General features: G+C 33.5%; 1 protein-coding gene across 1 annotated transcript in view; it reads right to left on the bottom strand.

Annotated features, from left to right (window-relative positions):
* The window catches only part of LOC138693303 (lachesin-like), a 1,195,137-nt gene that overhangs the window by 172,012 nt on the left and 1,003,021 nt on the right, over nt 1–20,104 (bottom strand). The window contains exon 5 of the mRNA XM_069817176.1: nt 16,139–16,324. Coding sequence (XP_069673277.1) covers nt 16,139–16,324 — 186 coding nt within the window. The remainder of the gene's footprint in view (nt 1–16,138; nt 16,325–20,104) is intronic.

Here is a 20,104-nt window from a genome sequence, read left to right as displayed (position 1 = left end):
ACTATAAATATGATCAGACAATGACAAAAGAAATCTTAACAGACATAATTTGCCAGTTAGAAGGCAGTGGTTTTCAAGTTGTGGCCACAGTTAGCGATTTAGGTGGAAGTAACAGAAAATTGTGGCGTGATTTGAAAATTTCTACCTAACTAAATTGCAGTTTTCCTAATCCAAATGATTCAACTCGAGAAATATTTGTTTTTTCAGACGCTCCACATTTATTGAAATTACACAGGAATCACTTTCTAGATCATGGTTTCAACTTGAACGGATTGAACATTTCATCAGAACCAATTCATGAACTTTTACGTGCATCCTCGTCCTCTGATACAAAATTAGCTTACAAGTTAACTCCGTTACACTTAAGTGTCCGTGGTACCCAAAGACAAAAAGTTAGTTTGGCAGCACAATTATTTTCCAACAGAGTTGCAAAGGCTTTGAAATGGTGTGGTGAAAACGAGCTGTTGAGATCAAATGAATGGAAAGAAACTTCAAAGGCAATAAAATTAACTAATGATTGGTTTGATTTATTTAATACCGTTTCTAAATTCGGTACCCACCGTGGGCTGCATAGTTACGGAATAAACCTTCAAGATCAGAATATTATACTCTCAGAAATGAATGACGTCATGACCACAGTAAGTAGGAGAATCAAACAGGGAATTACCTTATCAGGAGGGGATTATAATAAATAATAAATCATTAACATTGTTGTATGAGGCAATGAGGTACAAGTACAAAATTGAATACATCATCACAAGAAAACTTAACCAAGATCTGGTAGAAAACTTTTTTTCGGAAATTAGAAGCATGGGTAGAACAAACGATCATCCCTCTGCTTTAGATTTTAAACATAGACTGAAGTGGTACATACTAGGTCGAAATCCATTATCTCAGTTTTGTGAGACCAAAAACACCTCCGATTTGCTTTCGGAAGAAGAGGCATTAATAGTGGGTCCTAGTACAAGCCAATCAGAAGTCAATGATAATCTGCAGAAAGAACTATGTGCAACGGCAGAACTTCTTAAAGGCATTCTGAAACCGGTTAAATTTACCAACGATCGAGATCCTGAAGAAAATATAGGCCTCCCAGAAAAAATATATGAAATCTCTGCAAGACAGCGGATATCCCAGGAAGGATTAAAATATATTGCAGGATATGCTGCATCAAACCATATGGAGCAATACCCGAATCTTGGAATTCCCACAAAATTGTCAACTTCTGCTAATCAAAAATACTGGATTACTACAGTGTCCCGTGGAAACTTAATTCTCCCTTCTAAGGATCTACAATTGGTTGCCATGCTTATTGAAGTATATTCTCAGATGTGCACGGAGATTCTGTTTCTCATGAGAAATTTATAATAAAAAAAGACTGTAAATTTGGTTAATTCTGCCATGAAAAACGAAGCAGAAATCAGTTCTCTTCCGCCAGAAGTAATTACGACATTGGTTAGAACAAGAACATTTATTAGAATTAAAGAAATTAATAAAATAATAAAAATGTCTGGAATTTCAAAGAGAAATATTATAAAGAAAATGAAAAAGATTGCATAAGAATAAGTATTTACTTAACAGAGTGGGATTTATAATGGTGAAATTATATTATGTCGTGTGTGGAATAATAAGGTAAATAATGTAGTAGACTATATTATGTCTCCAATAGCCTGAATATATAAAAATATTTGTTTACTATAATGACAAATTATTCCAAGAAATTCATATACATATGTTAATGAAGGTTTCAAAAGTATTTGAATTCATATACAAAATAATGTACGTTATAAATAACTGTATAGATCTAAGTATGTATATATTTATTACACATTGTATTGTAATTATTATAAAACCACGTGTAGGCCTATATTACTGAAGTCAATATTATTAATGACACACTGCCATATCACATTGTTTCTTGAAACTTGAGTTTAATATGTAATAGATCATAATTTTATTACGTTATCATTTCAAGGTAGTTCCTATTGTACTTGAATTCATGTGTAATATAATTTGTGTGATATATGGGCCTAATTTTGTGCATATTTGTAGCATAATGTATTATAATTATTATAAAAGTACGTGTATATTACAGAAGGCAATTATTAACGTTGCACTACCATATTACATTATTTCTTGACTCTTGAATTTAATTTATTGTTCACTATTTTATAATGTTATCACTTCAAGATAGACCCTATTATAGCCTATACTGTCAATATTTACTGAATACACAAACCGTGAGTTTTATTTATTCATTTAAATCTATGGACGCAGATCTAACCATCAACAATCTGTTATGTTGACTGTGTCATTCGAGTGGTGCCTGCAGTAAAGGTGACGTCATGCGCAGACTGAGCACAGCTTGTCCCACACCTCTACTATGTTTCCACCATGGTATAGGCCAATTTCTGATGCTTTTCCAATTCACTGCGGGCTAAAGCAAGGAGATGCACTACCACCTTTACTTTTTAACTTCGCTCTAGAATATGCCAATAGGAAAGTTAAGGATAACAGAGATGGTTTGGAATTGAACGGGTTACATCAGGTGCTTGTCTATGCGGATGACGTGAATATGTTAGGAAAAACCCCACAAACGATTAGGGAAAACACGGGAATTTTACTTGAAGCAAATAAAGCAATACGTTTGGTAGTAAATCCCAAAAAGTCAAAGTATATGATTATGTCTCGTGACCAGAATATTGTACGAAATGGAAATATAATCTGTTATATATATGGAAATATATTAATCCTTAGTCAATAGATAAGACTGAGTTTTACGAAATACGAACATTAAGGGATGGAAAATGGGAGGCAGTAATGATCAAAATAATTATACCGATTTATTTTGTTTAACCAGCAGACGTGCAGCCTTTAAATTTAAAACAAAGATTCACACATAAAATTGGGTTAGACTATTCATCTCATCTCTCAGAATTGTTTCTAAAATGTATAAGGAAAGTAAAAAAATTCAATTTCATGTAGGCTACTCCCTTGAAATAACTTGTTTTTTTTTTTGTTTGTTTTTTTTTTTTTTAAACTTCCGAGCAGAGAGGAGAGAGAAAGAAGTCGACGATTTTAAAAATTCACTAAACTATATTTAACTGCTAGAGACGTAAAATTTAAAATGAAGGTTACTCTCTACAATGTTGGTTAAACATTCTTAGATTTTTTAAATACCATATCCTAAGGTACAGATGAAAAGATAGAAGGGAGTGAGAAATCTCATGTCATCCGATCTCGATGAAAGTCGATATCTGGGGATCTTTGCAATCACAGAATACGAATAAGGTATTATTTAGTCCGACTTTGTCCCTAAAGTAGTGGAGTGGGACAAAAATGGGTGAAAAATTAAATTAGATATCTTAGGGATTTTCGAGACGAAAATTACGAATAATATAATTTGTGCGAATTCAATATGGCAGTTTCAGTACTATGAATTATATTTAAAAAAATTAAACATCGGATATCGCACAGGTAACACATGTACAGTATGTATTTAAGGGAGCATTTAACACCTTTTGATAGTAGGCCTATACATTTAGTAAAATCCAAAGTGTAATTTCTACATATTCTGAATGAATGTTGTGCTGGAATTTAGTATAGTCATCAGCCAATAGCTCTAGATTAATAAACAACTTTTTAGAATCCATAAAATACAGTATTTATTGTGAATGGTAATTATATTTTTCAATTGGTGCAATTTGTGCAGGGAAAATTGGTTTCTCCGATATTTTGTACGTTTTCGAATATTTTAAAATGCTTTCTTCTCTGTTCTATTCACAATGTGCGTGTGAAGAAATTATTGTCCTTGTAATATCCATTACAATCCTATTTATTATACTCTTATATAAATCTAACTTCCGCAGCATGCAATTTTACCCAATTAACCAAATTGTATTTTGATTATTAAGAAGAATCGCAATTTTATTAACTTGAATTGTCGCACCACCAGTAGACGATCCCTAGATTATTACTGGACAAATCTTGTATATTGATCTGGTAAGGGTAGGTTTATATATATATGCGCAATGCAATGCTTTTTCCTTTTAATTAAGAACTAATTTAATTTAGAAAATGTAGGCGACGTATTGTAAAATCATTGCGAACGGAAGTCATTTACATTTATTAAAGGTATTCTTTGAGTAGGACTGTACCTTGGTATGTTTCATAATAAGGATAATTGATATGAGCTGCTGTTATGAAAATATGAACGACTCAGAATGTTATCGCATCTCATTCTCGCAGCTTACACAAACAATAATGGCTCGCCTACTGGAAATGTCATCGAGGTCATCTGCCAAAATCGGTGCCTCCGACTATATCAAACATTCAACTTCTGAAATATAATATACAGTGGGACGTCGATAATCCGAATGTCAATCATCCGATACGTCAAATATCCGAACACATATTTTCTCTGATTATTTTTTTTAATTAGGTACCGTACACAGGCTACAGTACACATTTATGTACCTATGTAATATATTGAGAAGAATCCCAGCTAACATGATTAACAATGATGACAAATTAACGAAATACTGTACTGTACACTGTATTACAAGGCTCTTCTCGGAAATTCCTTGTGCAATCATCTCGCTTGAAATTTGAAAAATTACAGACCGTAAATCCTTAAGAACTCTGTCACTCGGAATACTTATTGTTTGCAGAAATAACCCAACACTTTTCACTGCCTTCTAGAGCAAGGAATCTAACAGTACATTGACAAGCAGTAGCCTTATGTTACTGAATAAACAGGAACCATATCATTTTCAGTTTGAAGAAGTTTGTTTAAGTGGTGGGTTGTCTTGTGTTCTGTGCTAAATTGATTGGATTGTATTTTTCGATCGTCTTCTGCTGAAGAGAAAAAGATATTCACTTCAATAACGAAAAATAAGCGATTTCTTCAAGCAATGAGTTACGTACGGTACTGTATTGTGTCATTGTTATTATTATTATTATTATTATTATTACTATTATTATTATAAATAGTACATATTTTGTATGTGCAGTACAGTATTTTAACTGTACATTATCGTAAATAAACTTTATACATATTGTATGTACTCTGCCATTTCATGTTCCGTTATCCGAACAATTGCATACCCGAATTACACCTCGTCCCAATTCGTTCGGATAATCGACGTCTCACTGTAATAATATAATATAATATAATATAATATAATATAATATAATATAATATAATATATAATAAAGTATAATATAATATAATAAATGTAGTCCGATCCGTTTTGGGCAAGGATAAGATTAGTTTATTATTATAAAGCTATTATGATAGTACAAAAAATTTTCTGGTTATATTATGATTAAAAGATGGAAGTTTCCATATAATTATGACAATCAACAATACACAATCTGAAAGAACAAATGGAAATCGTACATGATTAAAATGGTTACTATAAATCAACAGTGGGCACAATGTGTTCTTTGGTATGTTAAATTTGAGAGAGTTAAAATAGTTCAAAGGAAATTTCGATGCGAGTATAGTGTGCGTACGTAATGTACCTAAATACGATTCCACAATGTTGTGGTATCGAACAATTGTAGAAACATGTCCTGTGTTAAAAACATGCAGGAGGTCGCAGGCGAAACCCAGTACGAGAAGCAGCTATCTCTTTGCTGCGTCCCCAACTCCCCAGATCTAACTCCTCCTGATTTTTTCGTGTACAGTTTTGTTAAAGACATTGTCTATTCACAGAAACCCAGGAACATTGATGTTCTCAGAGTAAAAACTACACAAGCTTTTCAACAAATCACCCCTCTTATGTTACAACGGACATGGGCTGAACGGTGGCACACCGTTATGAGTTGTGCAGGGTACGCAATGGGGATGATGTTGAGCTCTGAGGAATCTCTCATCTTTCAGTGTTGTATGCGCAAAGTTTCAACAAATAAAGTTCAGTAGTAAATGTTTCACGGTGCTTTTATTTTATCCATACCCAAACGGATAACCCTATATTTACAGATGTACTGTTAATTAAAATGTTAATAGGTGAGCGGTTAAATTAATACCGTAGAAGTGGGTAAAGTAAATCAGTGGGTGTAAAATCGATCATTTGCGATTTTTATTGAAAATTATATATTTTCTCAGTTACTTGTTAAAATTCTGTTATGCTGACTTCATTGCCTTACATTGTAAATGTAAGCGAGAGAGACCACAAAAAACCTGCGAATGCCAACAATGGGAACACGTGTAATTACCGTTGAAGTGAAAATTGTTAAAATTGTTATTTTCAACTTTTTTTCTTAAATGAAAACAAAGTCTTACAAACTCTAAATTATAGTCAGCAGTGAAAGGAGACAGGAAGTATACGTAAGTACTTTTCGTTGAGATTGTATCCTGAAATAATAGTTTTGTAGTTCGTAAATGTTAGTATTGAAACTTATTATTTTAAGAAAATTTGTACCTTTGTAGGGTTAAGTCGATCATGCCATCGACCTACCCGAAAAAGATAGGACCAGCAGGAAGAATAAATTGCTCACCGAAATACCTCCAACTAACATTTATATATTGATGGGATAGTGGGGAAAGAGGAAAACGAAATTATGGTGAATTTCTTGCGTAAGAAAAGCACTGCCAAAGAAACATATTTTGTACACCCCTGTATACCTGACTATGGGAACAACGTAATTTATAAAGTGACATGAGGAGGGTAAGATTTCAAATAACATCTGATATAAACCTAAGCAATGTTGAATTGCATTTTAGATTATGATTGAAAGGTGGTATTTCAATGTAAATTTTGAATTCTAAAATCTTTGTTCGTTGGTATGTGAAGTATTAAATTGTGTTTTTATGTTTTATAAGTTGGCAATCATAGTCACGATTGTACAGTGGAGATCTCTAGGTCTAATTGTATCGAACAGTATGATCACAGTAACAAAAGATACACTATATAATGCTACAGGCATATATTGAAGATTATTATTGTTTTTACACTCCTTATAACAAATAAAATATATGTAATACACTTAATTTGTTTTTTAAAAACATAAACAGTGATCGACTTTACTCCGAAATATTTTAAAATCGATCTTAAACTAAAAATTCAATGGTGAACGACTTTACCCTATTTAATCAGGTAACTTCGATCACAAGTCAAATAAAAAAACAGTTTTTTATAGATTGTAATTCAATTCTTGTAGCGTGTCTTCATAAGTGAAGGATATGACGACAAAATGCTATTTTCTGAGGAACTTCGCTCTATTGCATAACCTCAATATCATTACAAAAATTGCAAAATTTTGATCGACTTTACCCTCTTCTACGGTAACAAAAAATTAAGTAGAGTGACTATTTACAAAAATAATGTTACTTAGTTGTTAAAGGAAATAATCAATGGAACCACTGTGGAAAATAGAAATCTCAATATGAAATTACGGACAGAAATATATTAATGACTCAACCCTTGTGCGGGGTTATTGGAGATATATAAGTATAATGTACTACGCTCGGCGATTATATATTGTAAAACGATACAGGCAGGCAGGAACTATCAAAACGCTGTTCTGGAAGTGAAAATTTATTGGACCAATTCATTCACGCGGATGTGGAAATAAAATACAAAAGAAAAGGACTCGCATCCAGAATAGTGCTGAAAGATAAATGTGGGGAGAAGACGCGGCACGGAAAATGTTATTTCAGAGCGACAAAATACGCTGTAACTATCCCGTTTAGAATACACAAGAGTGAATGTTGGTAATAAAACGCCCAAAATGGGAACTAAACAATCGAGACGCCACTGTTTCCTTGACAGTAAAAAAAGAGACGAGCGTTGCTCTATTAAGAGTACACATTACTGTGTTAGTAATAGACGTTCCTGATCCAGCCAACTTATTAACTTCTTCACTGTTCAGTGTATTTATTTAGTTAACTTTTATGTCTATTACCCTGGTTTTCTTTTTTACAGACGCAGTATAAAATACGTTTAATTGTTAGCTTCTCATTTATTTTTGTCATTACTAAAATAATTTTTGTTATGTAATGATATTACACCGACTGCCAAAACAATGGTATCCAGGATTTCATAAATTTAATATTTTTAAAATTTGGATTTAAATTTACGGTTCTAAAGAAAGAAATCAACGTAAGACATAATACCTCTAATAATAAAATGTTAGTTTATAATGAGACTTGAGACGTTGCAAGATCTCTGATTCAATTAACAATTGAAATATGTATTGATTTGGTGGGACCGAAAACAATCTCCTATGACAAGTAAAACCATATGCCCATATATTGTAAATAGATATTAAACAAATTTTATACATAAAATTGGTAACAGAAGTCCCACAATGCCTTTCAAAACAAGTGAACAAACAATAACAAATTAATATAATATTATACACTTATGGAAGAAAAAAATATATATATTTGATTAACAATATTTTCACCGTTACGATTACACATATATAAAAACTAAATATGGACATTCACATAGAGATGATAAATTTTACAGGAGAAAAAGTTCGTCCAAAGGGCTGGACTCGTCCGCGTTGAATAGCAATACTTAAGCGTTGACGCAAATAAGTAGTGCAACGGCGATCACCAGTGATGGAGATCAAAATTTGGCCGATTTGAGATAGCAAAACTTTAGCGTCATGACTCCAAATATAGTGAAAAATATATATAATTAAAAAATTCATAATATTACTAAATTTCGTATTTCTAATTTTAAAGAATCAGAAAAGTATTCAATACTTCCTACTATATTGAGATGTTCTATATCTATAGTTTTTCTGTTTGAATGAAACACATTTTGTGAAATTAAAATGTAAATATGTAAGTCATACTAAGTACAAATATGCCAAACTATGAGATACGTAAATCTGCAATAAGAAAGTGAAAAAAAAAAAATATATATATATATATGCCTTTTACATAAAGAAATAAAATGCAGATATCAGAGTAAGCATATGACACCAACTGAAATGAATATAATTTCAAATTTAACATCGATCCTCATCTTTAATTAATCGTAGCTTTATTTATCAATTTGAATGATATTCTAACAGTACAAATTACTTGAAACGAACATATTTGTTCTTGTGTACATTCTTCAGACAATAGCGCCGGAGAGAATTTTTCTCCTCTAATAACAATTGTTACCGTAACAAATATATTCTGTAGGACCAAAAAAAATTATCTTTACATAGATTTTTCGCCTAACAGTGGCTAATACTGTGAAATCTCGGCCACCATGTCACTCAACTGAGTGCGCTCCTTAGTTGATTTAATATAATATATCAACATATATGTTGAACTTGGAGTCAGGCCACAAAGGGAAAAACACTAGAGGAGAGGGATTCCATCAGGTGCTGTGGATTGAACTTTGGCGTAGCTCAGTGGTTAGAGCACTTGGTACGTGTAACCAAGGACCCGGGCTCGATCTCCGGCGCTGGAGCGAATTTTTCCCCTCTAATAACCATTGCTACCATAACAGATATTTTCCGTACTTACTTACTAACTTACTTACTTAGTGGCGCCCTCACATAAGCCCGCCATCGGTCCCTATCCTGAGCAAGATTAATCCAGTCTCTATCATCATATCCCACCTCCCTTAAATCCATTTTAATATTATCTTCCAATCTACGTCTCGGCCTCCCCAAAGGTCTTTTTCCCTCCGGCCTCCCAACTAATACTCTATATGCATTTCTGGATTCGCCCATACGTGCTACATGCCCTGCCCATCTCAAATGTCTGGATTTAATGTTCCTAATTATGTCAGGTGAAGAATACAATGCGTGCAGTTCTGTGTTGTGTACAGATATTTTCTGTAGGATCAAAAAATTAATCTTCACTTAAATATCTAGGAGAAAACATCTGTGTTAGCTGGACCATGGGCTTGCTCAAAGCAAGTTATAAATCGGGGGTACGCCCGGGATCGAACCCGGGTCCACAGGATTTTAAGTCTGGTGCTCTAGTCACTAGACCACAGTGTTTAGGATTATGAGTTACTAGCACCGTGTCTTGCTTTCATAATAATTGTGCTTACGAATTCATATTCTATTGTTACTATTATTTCTGTCATCACCTTTATTATTTGATCCCTGTAAAATTTATGTAGACTACTGGACTGTACCCGAGCACGAGCATATGCTCATTTCGGATATCTATTCATATGTATTCATTTCAAATGTAAATTGTAAATAAATTTGAATTTGAATTTGAATATAACCAAGTTTAGTTTTCTTTTATTTCCATCCACTATTTGATTTTTTTTAAATATTTAGAGATAACAATTTAGAGAACATTTTTTGATTTCTAGAAATATTAAGAGTTAAGAATGCATTATACTGACTTCTGATTTACTGAAATATTTGGAGTTAAGAATTAATTATTAGACTGAGTTTCGTCTCCCTTAAATGTTATTGTTTCTCGAAATGTGTGGGCTTAAGAATTCACAGCACCAACTTTAGTTTCTTAAGATAAATGTAGATCGTCTAAACATCATGAGAACAATGGTAATATTCCAGATAATATCTAGATAATAGTTCCGAGGCAAAGAATTTCACTGTATGATATCATCGGAGCTAACCCTCCAGGATATCAAGAGATGAGGTCAGTGTGTCCAATCCATCTCTGCGGAGAATGTCTCATCAAACTGTATAGCAGCATCAAACCCCAAGGGGTGTGGTGGTCATCTTGTTTAAAGATGATGAGATGGGTTGGTCCATCAATGGTTGAATACGATATTATCCAAACAATGCGTTGGACGTGATGGACATGCAGTTTCACCTGACACAAACCTATTAAAGATTTTTCCAATAGATACGTCAAGGACATGGTTCGCTCACATACCTGTTTTAGACACCAAACCAACGACCATATAATTAATCCCATCGCAGAGCGACAATAGCCACAAACAACAATACGTGACACGATATTTATAATAATTGGCACCAATAGAGAGATATGGCTCAAATATGATTGCAAATACTTTCACAGGCTCCGAACGTTCCATCCCGTGGATATTAAGCCAGTAATATGGTGGATTTATTTTAATTTCTAAAAATCTGAATTGTCTGCATTTTTTCGTAATGTTTTCAGCAAACATTTTTAAAATGCACGCTGTTCTCTTAAATAGGGTGGTAATTTTTCCGTACCAACAAATATCTCCAAGAATATTAAATACAGTAGAACCCCGATTAACCGTCACCCTATTAACCGATTGGCGGATTAGGCGGATTATCCAACTGCATATTTTTCGCTCTTTTTTTTTTCTTCAAAAATAAATAACTTAAATGAAGTACTGTTTTGTATGTCATATTAATAGGTTCTACATATGTTTTTGCTAGATGGCATTATTACAAGTCTTTATAGTTGCACAGCATTGTCTACTGTTCTAATTGCCGTTCTATAATATAAATTGTATATAAAATGTCTTCCATGAGTGTTAACAGGAAACGTGTTGTGCTTATTTACTTACTTACTTAGTCTTCCATGAGTGTTAACAGGAAACGTGTTGTGCTTACTTACTTACTTACTTACTTACTTACTTACTTACTTACTTACTTACTTATGGCTTTTAAGGAACCCGGCGGTTCATTGCAGCCCTCACATAAGCCCGCCGTCGGTCCCTATCCTGAGTAAGATTAATTCAGTTCCTACCATAATATCCCACATTCCTCAAATCCATTTTAATATTATCCGAAGTATCGAAAAAAAAATGGAAATAATTGAATTGTTTGAGAAAGAGAACCTGTGGCTCATCTCGCATCAGAATACGAGATTGGAGTTATAACTGCGCGATTTAATAAAAAAAAACAATAATAAAGTGTAAAAAAAAGTATGTAAATCTCCAACATGAGACCTCCTTTATTCCTATCTTTCCTGACACAGTTATCACAAAGGACTTCCTTGCCGCTTAAAAACCCGTCGTTGACAACCAGACATAAATTAGTGAACTTCTGATCCACTACCTTGCGAGTTAAATACAAGACCATGGAGGAAATTACAAAATCTTTCAAGGTACGAATTATCCGATTTTTTCGAATAACCGTTCAGTTCATCCCCTTCATTACCGCGGATAATAGAGGTTCTACTGTAAAAGAAATAAAATAAGAACTGATACAGTTAATATTAAATACGTACAGTAGTGACAAAAAAACCGGACCGACCCTTGTAGCTGATTTTAGAGCCTTGTTCACTCCAGAGCACGATAGACTGGTAATTAAGACTTTCGTGGCTCGAATCCTGCCTGGGAAGGAAACTTTTTTTTTTCCTTATTCAAATTTATTCCCAATACTTTCCGATTATAGCGATATTTTACAACTTAATTAAATTATTATTCCTAGAACATTAATTTTACCAGCAATCGAAAAGTATTGGGAATAAATTTGAATAAGGAACAAAAAAAAGTTTCCTTCCCAGGCAGGATTCGAACTACGAAAGTCTTAGTTACCAGTGTATCGTACTCTGGAGTGAACAAGGCTCTCAAATCAGCTACAAGGGTCGGTCCGGTTTTTTTTGTCACTACTGTACATAGTTACTTATAGGCTAAATAGTTTTTATGGAAACTGAAGGTTCAATGCCGCCCTCACAAAAGAGTGCTTTTGGTCCCTGTCCTGAGCAAGATTAATCCAGTCCCTGCCATGACATTCCACCTCTCTCAAATCCATTTTAATATTATCCTTCCATCTAAGCCTTGGACTACCCAAAGACCTTTTCCCCTCAGGTCTTCCAACTAACACTCTGCAAGCATTTATAGATTTGCCCATAAGTGTTACATGCCCTGCTCATCTCAAAAGTCTGGATCAAATGTCCTAATTATGTCAGGTGAAGAATATAATGCGTGCAGTATTCTCCATTCTCCTGATACTTCATCCCTCTTAGCACCAAATGTTTTCCTAAGCATCTTATTTTCGATACATCCTTAACCTCTTTTTTTCCTCTCTCAAACTGAGAGTCAAACTTTCACAACAATACAGAACAACCGGTAATATAACTGTTTTATAAATTCTAACTTTCAGCTTTTTCGAGAGAAGACTGAATGATATAAGCTTCTCAACCGAATAACAACACGCATTTCCCATATTTATTCTGCGTTTAATTTCCTCTCGAGTGTCATTTATATTATTTTGTTACTGTAGTTCCAAGGTACTTGAATTCTTCTCCTTTTCAAAGGATAAATTTCCAATTTTTATATTTCCATTTCGTACTATGTTCTGCTCACGAGACATAAATATATGCTTTGTTTTATCTGAGATTACTTCCAAACCTTACTTGCTTCAAGTAATATTTCCATGTTTTTTTTCTTAAAAGCCAGTAAGTATGTAAGTAAGTAAGGTGATAGTGCATCTCCTTGCTTCAGCCCGCAGTGAATTGGAAAAGCGTTAGATAGAAACTGGCCTGTAGTAATAATAATAATAATAATAATAGTAATAATAATAATAGTAGTAGGCCTAATAATAATAATAATAATAATAATAATAATAATAATAATAATAATATGGCCATTTGGCCTTCTCTTTCACTTAACCAATATGTTACAAAATTACTACATTACTAGAAACAAAACATAATAATTAATACTCTGCTGTATGTTTCACTGAGAAACATTTTAATTAATCCAACTAGTTTCTTGGGAATATCAAATTCAATAAGAATATTATATAAAACTTCTCTCTTAACCGAGTCATATGCCTTTTACAAATCTACGAATAACTGATATAGTTGTTGTTATTGTTATTCAGTCAACTGTCCGAAGACAGGTATGAACCTCATAAGTGATACCAAGAAGGCACCACTTATGAGGCAACTAGGCCAGGAGATGATGGGATAGGGTGGTCAGTTTCTTTCCCCCTAGTGCCTTTATACTCCCATGTTTTCTCCAATATCTGTCGAACACAAAAAATCTTATCAATAATCGATCTATTATGCCTAAAACTATACTGATGATTCCTAAAAATTTCATTTACATAAAAAGTTCTTCTTCTCAAAAGAATATTGGAAAATATTTTGTATGACGTCAATACAAGTGATATTCCTCGAAAATTACTATAGTTAGTCTTTTTCTCCTCCTTAAATACAAATGAATGAATGAATGAATGAACGAATGAATGAATGAATGAATGAATGAATAAATAAATAAATTAATTAATTAATTAGAACATATGTAACTAATAAAGTGGCAATAAAATACAGAGGTATACCTTATCTATATCATGTTAATTCTGATAATATTTAGTAAACTTTTCTTTAGAAATAATGAACTAGAACAAGGTTTTCATTTATTTCCATTCAACAAATTTCTTGCATTAATGTGAAATAGTAGAAGTATTCTTCAGTAACTTAAGTACATTTTAAATTCGTGTTTTAAATTTACACTTTTATCATCGAGGTTTGAAAAATGTCGGAAAAATAAATATATTTTAAGAAGGACGTGTTAATTTATGTGACACATTTCAAGAAGTATACATCCTCACATATTTTTATGAAAAATTACTCATATTTGAGCTGAAAAATGATTCTCTAGTTTAAGGCCCTGGTATTCATGCAGCTTCTAATTCAAATAAGTACTAGGATATTTCCTTGGGGAAAAGACACTCAGTACGTAGGACAGAAGTCACATCTTCTACCCAAAACCGATTTCTCAAATAAAAGCCTACATAAGGGTTTTCTGGGGCTTTTAATGGGATAAGTTTGCTTTAGTTTTATATTGAAAAATTAAAACTTTAATAAAAGTGGCTTATAAGGCAGTCTGAAATCAAAAGTGCTTCTTGGAAATAACTTTAATTTGTCAGAATTATTAACGAAGAATAATAGATTAGACTGTTCTCATTGCTGTTAATGAATGAGGAACTCACATCGGTTCGAAGATTGCGTCAATCTTCGCTTTCGGTAAAAAAGAAATGGGAGCGAAGAGTTTATCCTACTCGTTGAGGTAGTTAGAAACGGTTATTGTGCTTGAATTACCAAGGATTGCCATTGGAGTGCAGGATATATTGTAGTATGTAGAAAAAATGAAGAATAAAATTATTATGGTTTCAAGACAATAAATGATATGTTTCGATCTTCTGACTACGTGATTGCTTATTTCATCGCTAGATGGTAGCCTGCAGAACTACGTTCGAGTGCCTGTTTTTACATTAATTTTTAATCGATTTACGCTGCACTATTCTGCTTCATTTTTTATATGCATTGGCGTTTATTTCTAATGAAATGTCTGTCCCTACTCTATGTATACTGTATAAAGTACTCTAATAAAATGAAATATTAATTGACTTACTAAAATACTAAACTGTCTTGATAATTTTTTATCCTACCATCTCATCTCAATGATTAACTATTCCGCTAGATGGCAGTAGTGTGTTAGGATTATCTGTTCTCTTGTTACCCAGTTGTGGCAACTATACAATCTTCATTGAACTCTGTGAACGATTATTTGTCACGAAGGCTTTGTTCATTTAATTTTACTTTTATTAAAACACTTGCATTCCACTTCAATTATCAATATATATTAAACATTCTCTGATACGTGACTATTCATAATCTCAGACAGCAAAAGCTATAACATAATTAACGTAAAAAATATAAACAAGATACATGATAGAAGAATTTTAGTTAAGGATCATGAAATAAACATGAATCATTTTAAAAGACACAATTATTGAAAGTACAATCCTGGCAAACAAAGAAACAAATGCAAAGGAAGTGATAAAAAGAAACAAATGCTAGGGAAGCGATAAAAACAAAATGCTAGAGAAGTGACAAAATTTGTAGGACAAACAGCCATTGTTGGTTGAAACACGACATTCCGTACAGTTTTGTTGGTCAAAAGTAGTATGATGTAGTAATAGTACAATCGCTATTTTGATTAGAAGTGAGATGTTGGTATAACCCCAGATCACATATAGGCCTAGATTGCTCATTCCTACATTAAAATCGGTTGCACTTTGAAGAGAACAACCGCCAGGATCGCCACCCGGCTGCCGTAAAGGAACACGAGATGGCAGTAGAGTCGCTAATGCAATTCAAATGGGAATTATGACGTGACTCCTTATGTAACTACTAGATGGCAGCATAGTAAACCTGACAAAAGTTGTTACCGTCACAGACTATAAAGCAGAGCAATCTGGATATATATGATCTAGCGTATAACATATAGTATGTGCTTACCTGACTCCTCATAGGGTCCGTGTTGATCTGGCACATGTAAGTACCAGAGTCATTCATCTGCACGTTGGACACATGCAGTTTCCACGTGTTGTGTCCATTGTGCGTCACGGAGAGCCGCGGATTGTGGGCTACCATATGCGTGTGGATCGCCAGGATAGCCTTCGAGTCGGACTTAATCCACGCAACCTGCACATTGCAAAAGACAAACAAATAGTGAAATGATATCAAATCAAATGTGTAATTTTAAAGAGCTCAAACTAGTCGTAAAATAAGATATCCCTGCACCGTTTGGATGATCGTTCATATCTGTTGAAGCATGTGGCTGTGAGGCTAGCAGTCGGCTGGTCGGCGTTGGTCTTTTATTTTTGCTTGGTTATTTAACGACGCTGTATCGACTGTTAGGTCATTTAGCGTTGATGGAATTGGTGATAGCGAGATGGTATTTGGCGAGATAAGGCCAAGGATTCGCCATAGATCACCTGACATTCGTCTTACAGTTGGGGAAAACCTCGGAAAAACACAACCAGGTAATCAGCCCAAGCGGGAATCGAACCCACGCCCGAGCGCAAGCCTTGATTCTCTATGGACTGTCATAGCCAGGTGTTATGTAGAGTCCAATATAGACTTTCCATTGAATATTATATTGAAATAACATAAATGCATTATAATAAAGTCATGATTAATTTTTTATATACAGTAGTACTCTATTTGTCACATCCGATCTCAAGTATCTGGCTTTATCTTGTGTGACTCAGTCATAATTAATAAAACATATATATATATATATATATATATATATATATATATATATATATATATATATATTCCGATTATAGTTTAAGGTTAATTTGCATCTTTAACAGAGAAGAGCCTGTATTTTTCTTTGTTATTATTACTGCATTTTGCCTTTATGTTTTATTTTATCTATCACAATATATCGTATTAAAAAAAAAGAACGATACAAAATTTTAACTTGGAATTGTTTTAAAAATAATTTATAATTTTCTTAAATAAAAATAATGACAAGTTGATATTTCAGGTGTATTTATATGAAGGTCAAAGAAGAAAATAGATGCGAATTAGGAAAATGAAATAAAAGTTTATTGCAAATTATTGGCCGGGTATTGTAACAAAAGTACCTGAAAAACGTTGTACAGATTTTAATAAGAATATGAAGTGTGATAAACTAATAACAGACGATAAGACTGAATAATAGAAATTGAACACAAAATTACAAATATGTAGTAACCTTATTAATATACATTTCACTTGATGATAAGTGTCAGAGGAACAACAATATTGTTTGTATACATCTGAAGTCTGACTGGTGTAATATGTATCTAGTCAGCGATGTATGCATTGGAGAGGGAAAAGAACTGGCCACCCTACCCCATTATCTCCTGGCCTAGTTGCCTCATAAGTGGTGTCTTTTTGGTATCACTTATGAGGTTCAAACCTGTCTTCGGACAGTTGACTAATCAACAACATTAAGGAAACATGTATAGCGGATACCCACCAGTAGATATCCACATAGCGCTCTACTGTATAGGTCAAATGGGAAACACGATGTAAGACGTACAAAGATGAGATGGACTGATCAATACAGAGTTTAGCCTCAGAATGAGTCTTGGGCACAATCCTTTATTTGGCAGAAATAAAATAAAAATATTAAGACATCATAAGCCTCCAAAGAAATATAAAATTTTACCATAGTAGCAAAAATCGTACTATAAAAAGGAAGGGAATCCTTTGAAAAGAGGTAATAGCATAGGTCTAAATCAATTTTTAAACGTTATAGAATGAGATAGAAAAGGAAATCAAGAAAAATGAAAATGAGAAATAAGAAGAAAAGAAGAGGAAGAGATAAAGGGTGAAGGGGATGAAAAGAAATGGGCTAGTAGTTGAGAACCAGAAAAATAAATACACTGTGTCCACACTAAAATAATAAAGAAATAACAGTTTATATCTTAACTTGGATAAGATTTATTAAATACATTTCTTCTGCATTGTATAGAGTAACTGAAAAAGTTTTTATTTCCACTAGTACACTTCAACATGAGCACCATTTAAAGCTCGACAGGTACCAAAACGATACTCAACATCTCGCCAGGTGTTCACTAACATATCAGGTGTTGTAAGTTCAACTGGTTGAATGATACGCAGTCTCAAATCGATCAAATTACGAACTTTTTTTGCTGTACACAAAATTTTTAATAAATCCTCACTCAAAAAATCCAAAGAAGATAAATCCGGGGATCTAAGCGGCCAGGAAGTAGGCCCATCCCTACCAATCCAATTTCTTGGAAAGGTTACATCCAAAAACGTTTTAACATTTCGATGGAAGTGTGGTGGAACACTATCCTGCTGAAATGTTAAACCTGGCGGAAATTGTGAAATAGCAAAGTTCTCCAGCATATCAAAGTACGTTATTTACGTGGGCTTCTTGAAAATGATTCACGCACCTGATCCACAATCATTTCGGTCACATGCTTTTAGAATGTTTCTCTGTTTTTAAATCAAGCTTCCATTATCTCGTAGATTCTAACCCACTCGTAAATGGATTAGCGTGTAGGAAAATCCACATTCCATTCCCTCCGAATGCGCCGCTGAACATGCGTAACTGAATTCAATTCTACAAACCAGAGCACGCATTGAACTTTTTGCTGTACCGTCCACATCTCTATTGACAAGGAACTAGATTGATAAATGCAAATTTTCATTTATCTAACAATAAATTTGAAACGAAATATTTCTCACAACAACGGCAATCTAACAATAAGCTTGAAACAAAACATTGCACACAACAATGGCCATGGGAAAGGTATGAAATGAAATCTTGGAGAGTTTTTCTATTGATTGAGCTTTATCTTAAGGAATTATAATATGCGGATGTGACATTATAAGTTATTATTTCTGTATACTTTAAATGTGGACACGGTATAGAAAAAGAAAAGATGGGCTGGAAAAATAGAGAAAGAGAATATCTGTAATAAGATATGAAGACCAACTAATCAAAACGTAAATTGTCCATCTCCGGTTAAAATTGAATTTGAAGTAGTTTGCTATAGAAGACAGTTTCTCTGCACATCTGTACAATCAGGCTTCTCCAAATCGCAACCTGTCCTTTCCATTTTTACACAGTTATGTGAAGAGCAACTAATCAAAGTGTAAATTGGGAAATGAGAATTTATGTTTTTATCACAGTAAAAATGTCTGAAACTGAGAGCTCTGGGATTTAAATTTCGGTCATAGAAGTATTTCAATCCCGGCATCAAAATTTAAAAATTCGCTGGCAGAACAGTTCGTACAGTATCCAGAAAGACAACACAACAAAAAATTAATCATATAATGAAGGATGGGTGGAACAGAGAAAAATTCTCTCCGGTACCGGGATTTGAACCCGGGTTTTCAGCTCTATCCACTAAGCCACACCGGATTCTCATTCCCCTCAATTTAAGTTCCACCTTTTAGGTTCCCTCTAGTGGCCAACCCTCATGCACTGCGTCACAGATGTGTGAAAGTGGCACAATATCCAACACATTAATGTGCAGAGGTACACTCATTACGAGTAACTAAGCGGCCGGGATCCGACGGAATAAGCGGCGTCTTAAATTACTAAGTTATTATTTTCGCATATCATATATTACGATGTGCCGAAGTACATATGATATTTCCATGCAGAAATTCTGCGTCATCTTATGATGTACATCGTAATATATAATATAAAAAATTAATAGCCAACATAAAATTAGCATAAATTCGCGTTTCTTTCCTAAAATGAGATTGTTAGAATTGCATGAATTCGTTAAATGTCCACCAAACCGCATCAAAACACAGATTTCCCAAGTTAAGTTGTGCTATAACATCTATAATTTTGAAAATTTTCAATTTAAGATGTGTGGTTGATTCACTTTCAACCATAGATTAAACAAAATTCTTTTCATCTTTCTACTACAAATAGTTTGG

The sequence above is a fragment of the Periplaneta americana genome, chromosome 17 (assembly GCF_040183065.1).
Source record: "Periplaneta americana isolate PAMFEO1 chromosome 17, P.americana_PAMFEO1_priV1, whole genome shotgun sequence".
NCBI classification, from domain to species: Eukaryota; Metazoa; Arthropoda; class Insecta; order Blattodea; family Blattidae; genus Periplaneta; species Periplaneta americana.
The sequence above is the reverse complement of the archived record's forward strand: the minus strand, read 5'-3'. Positions and strand labels throughout refer to the sequence as shown.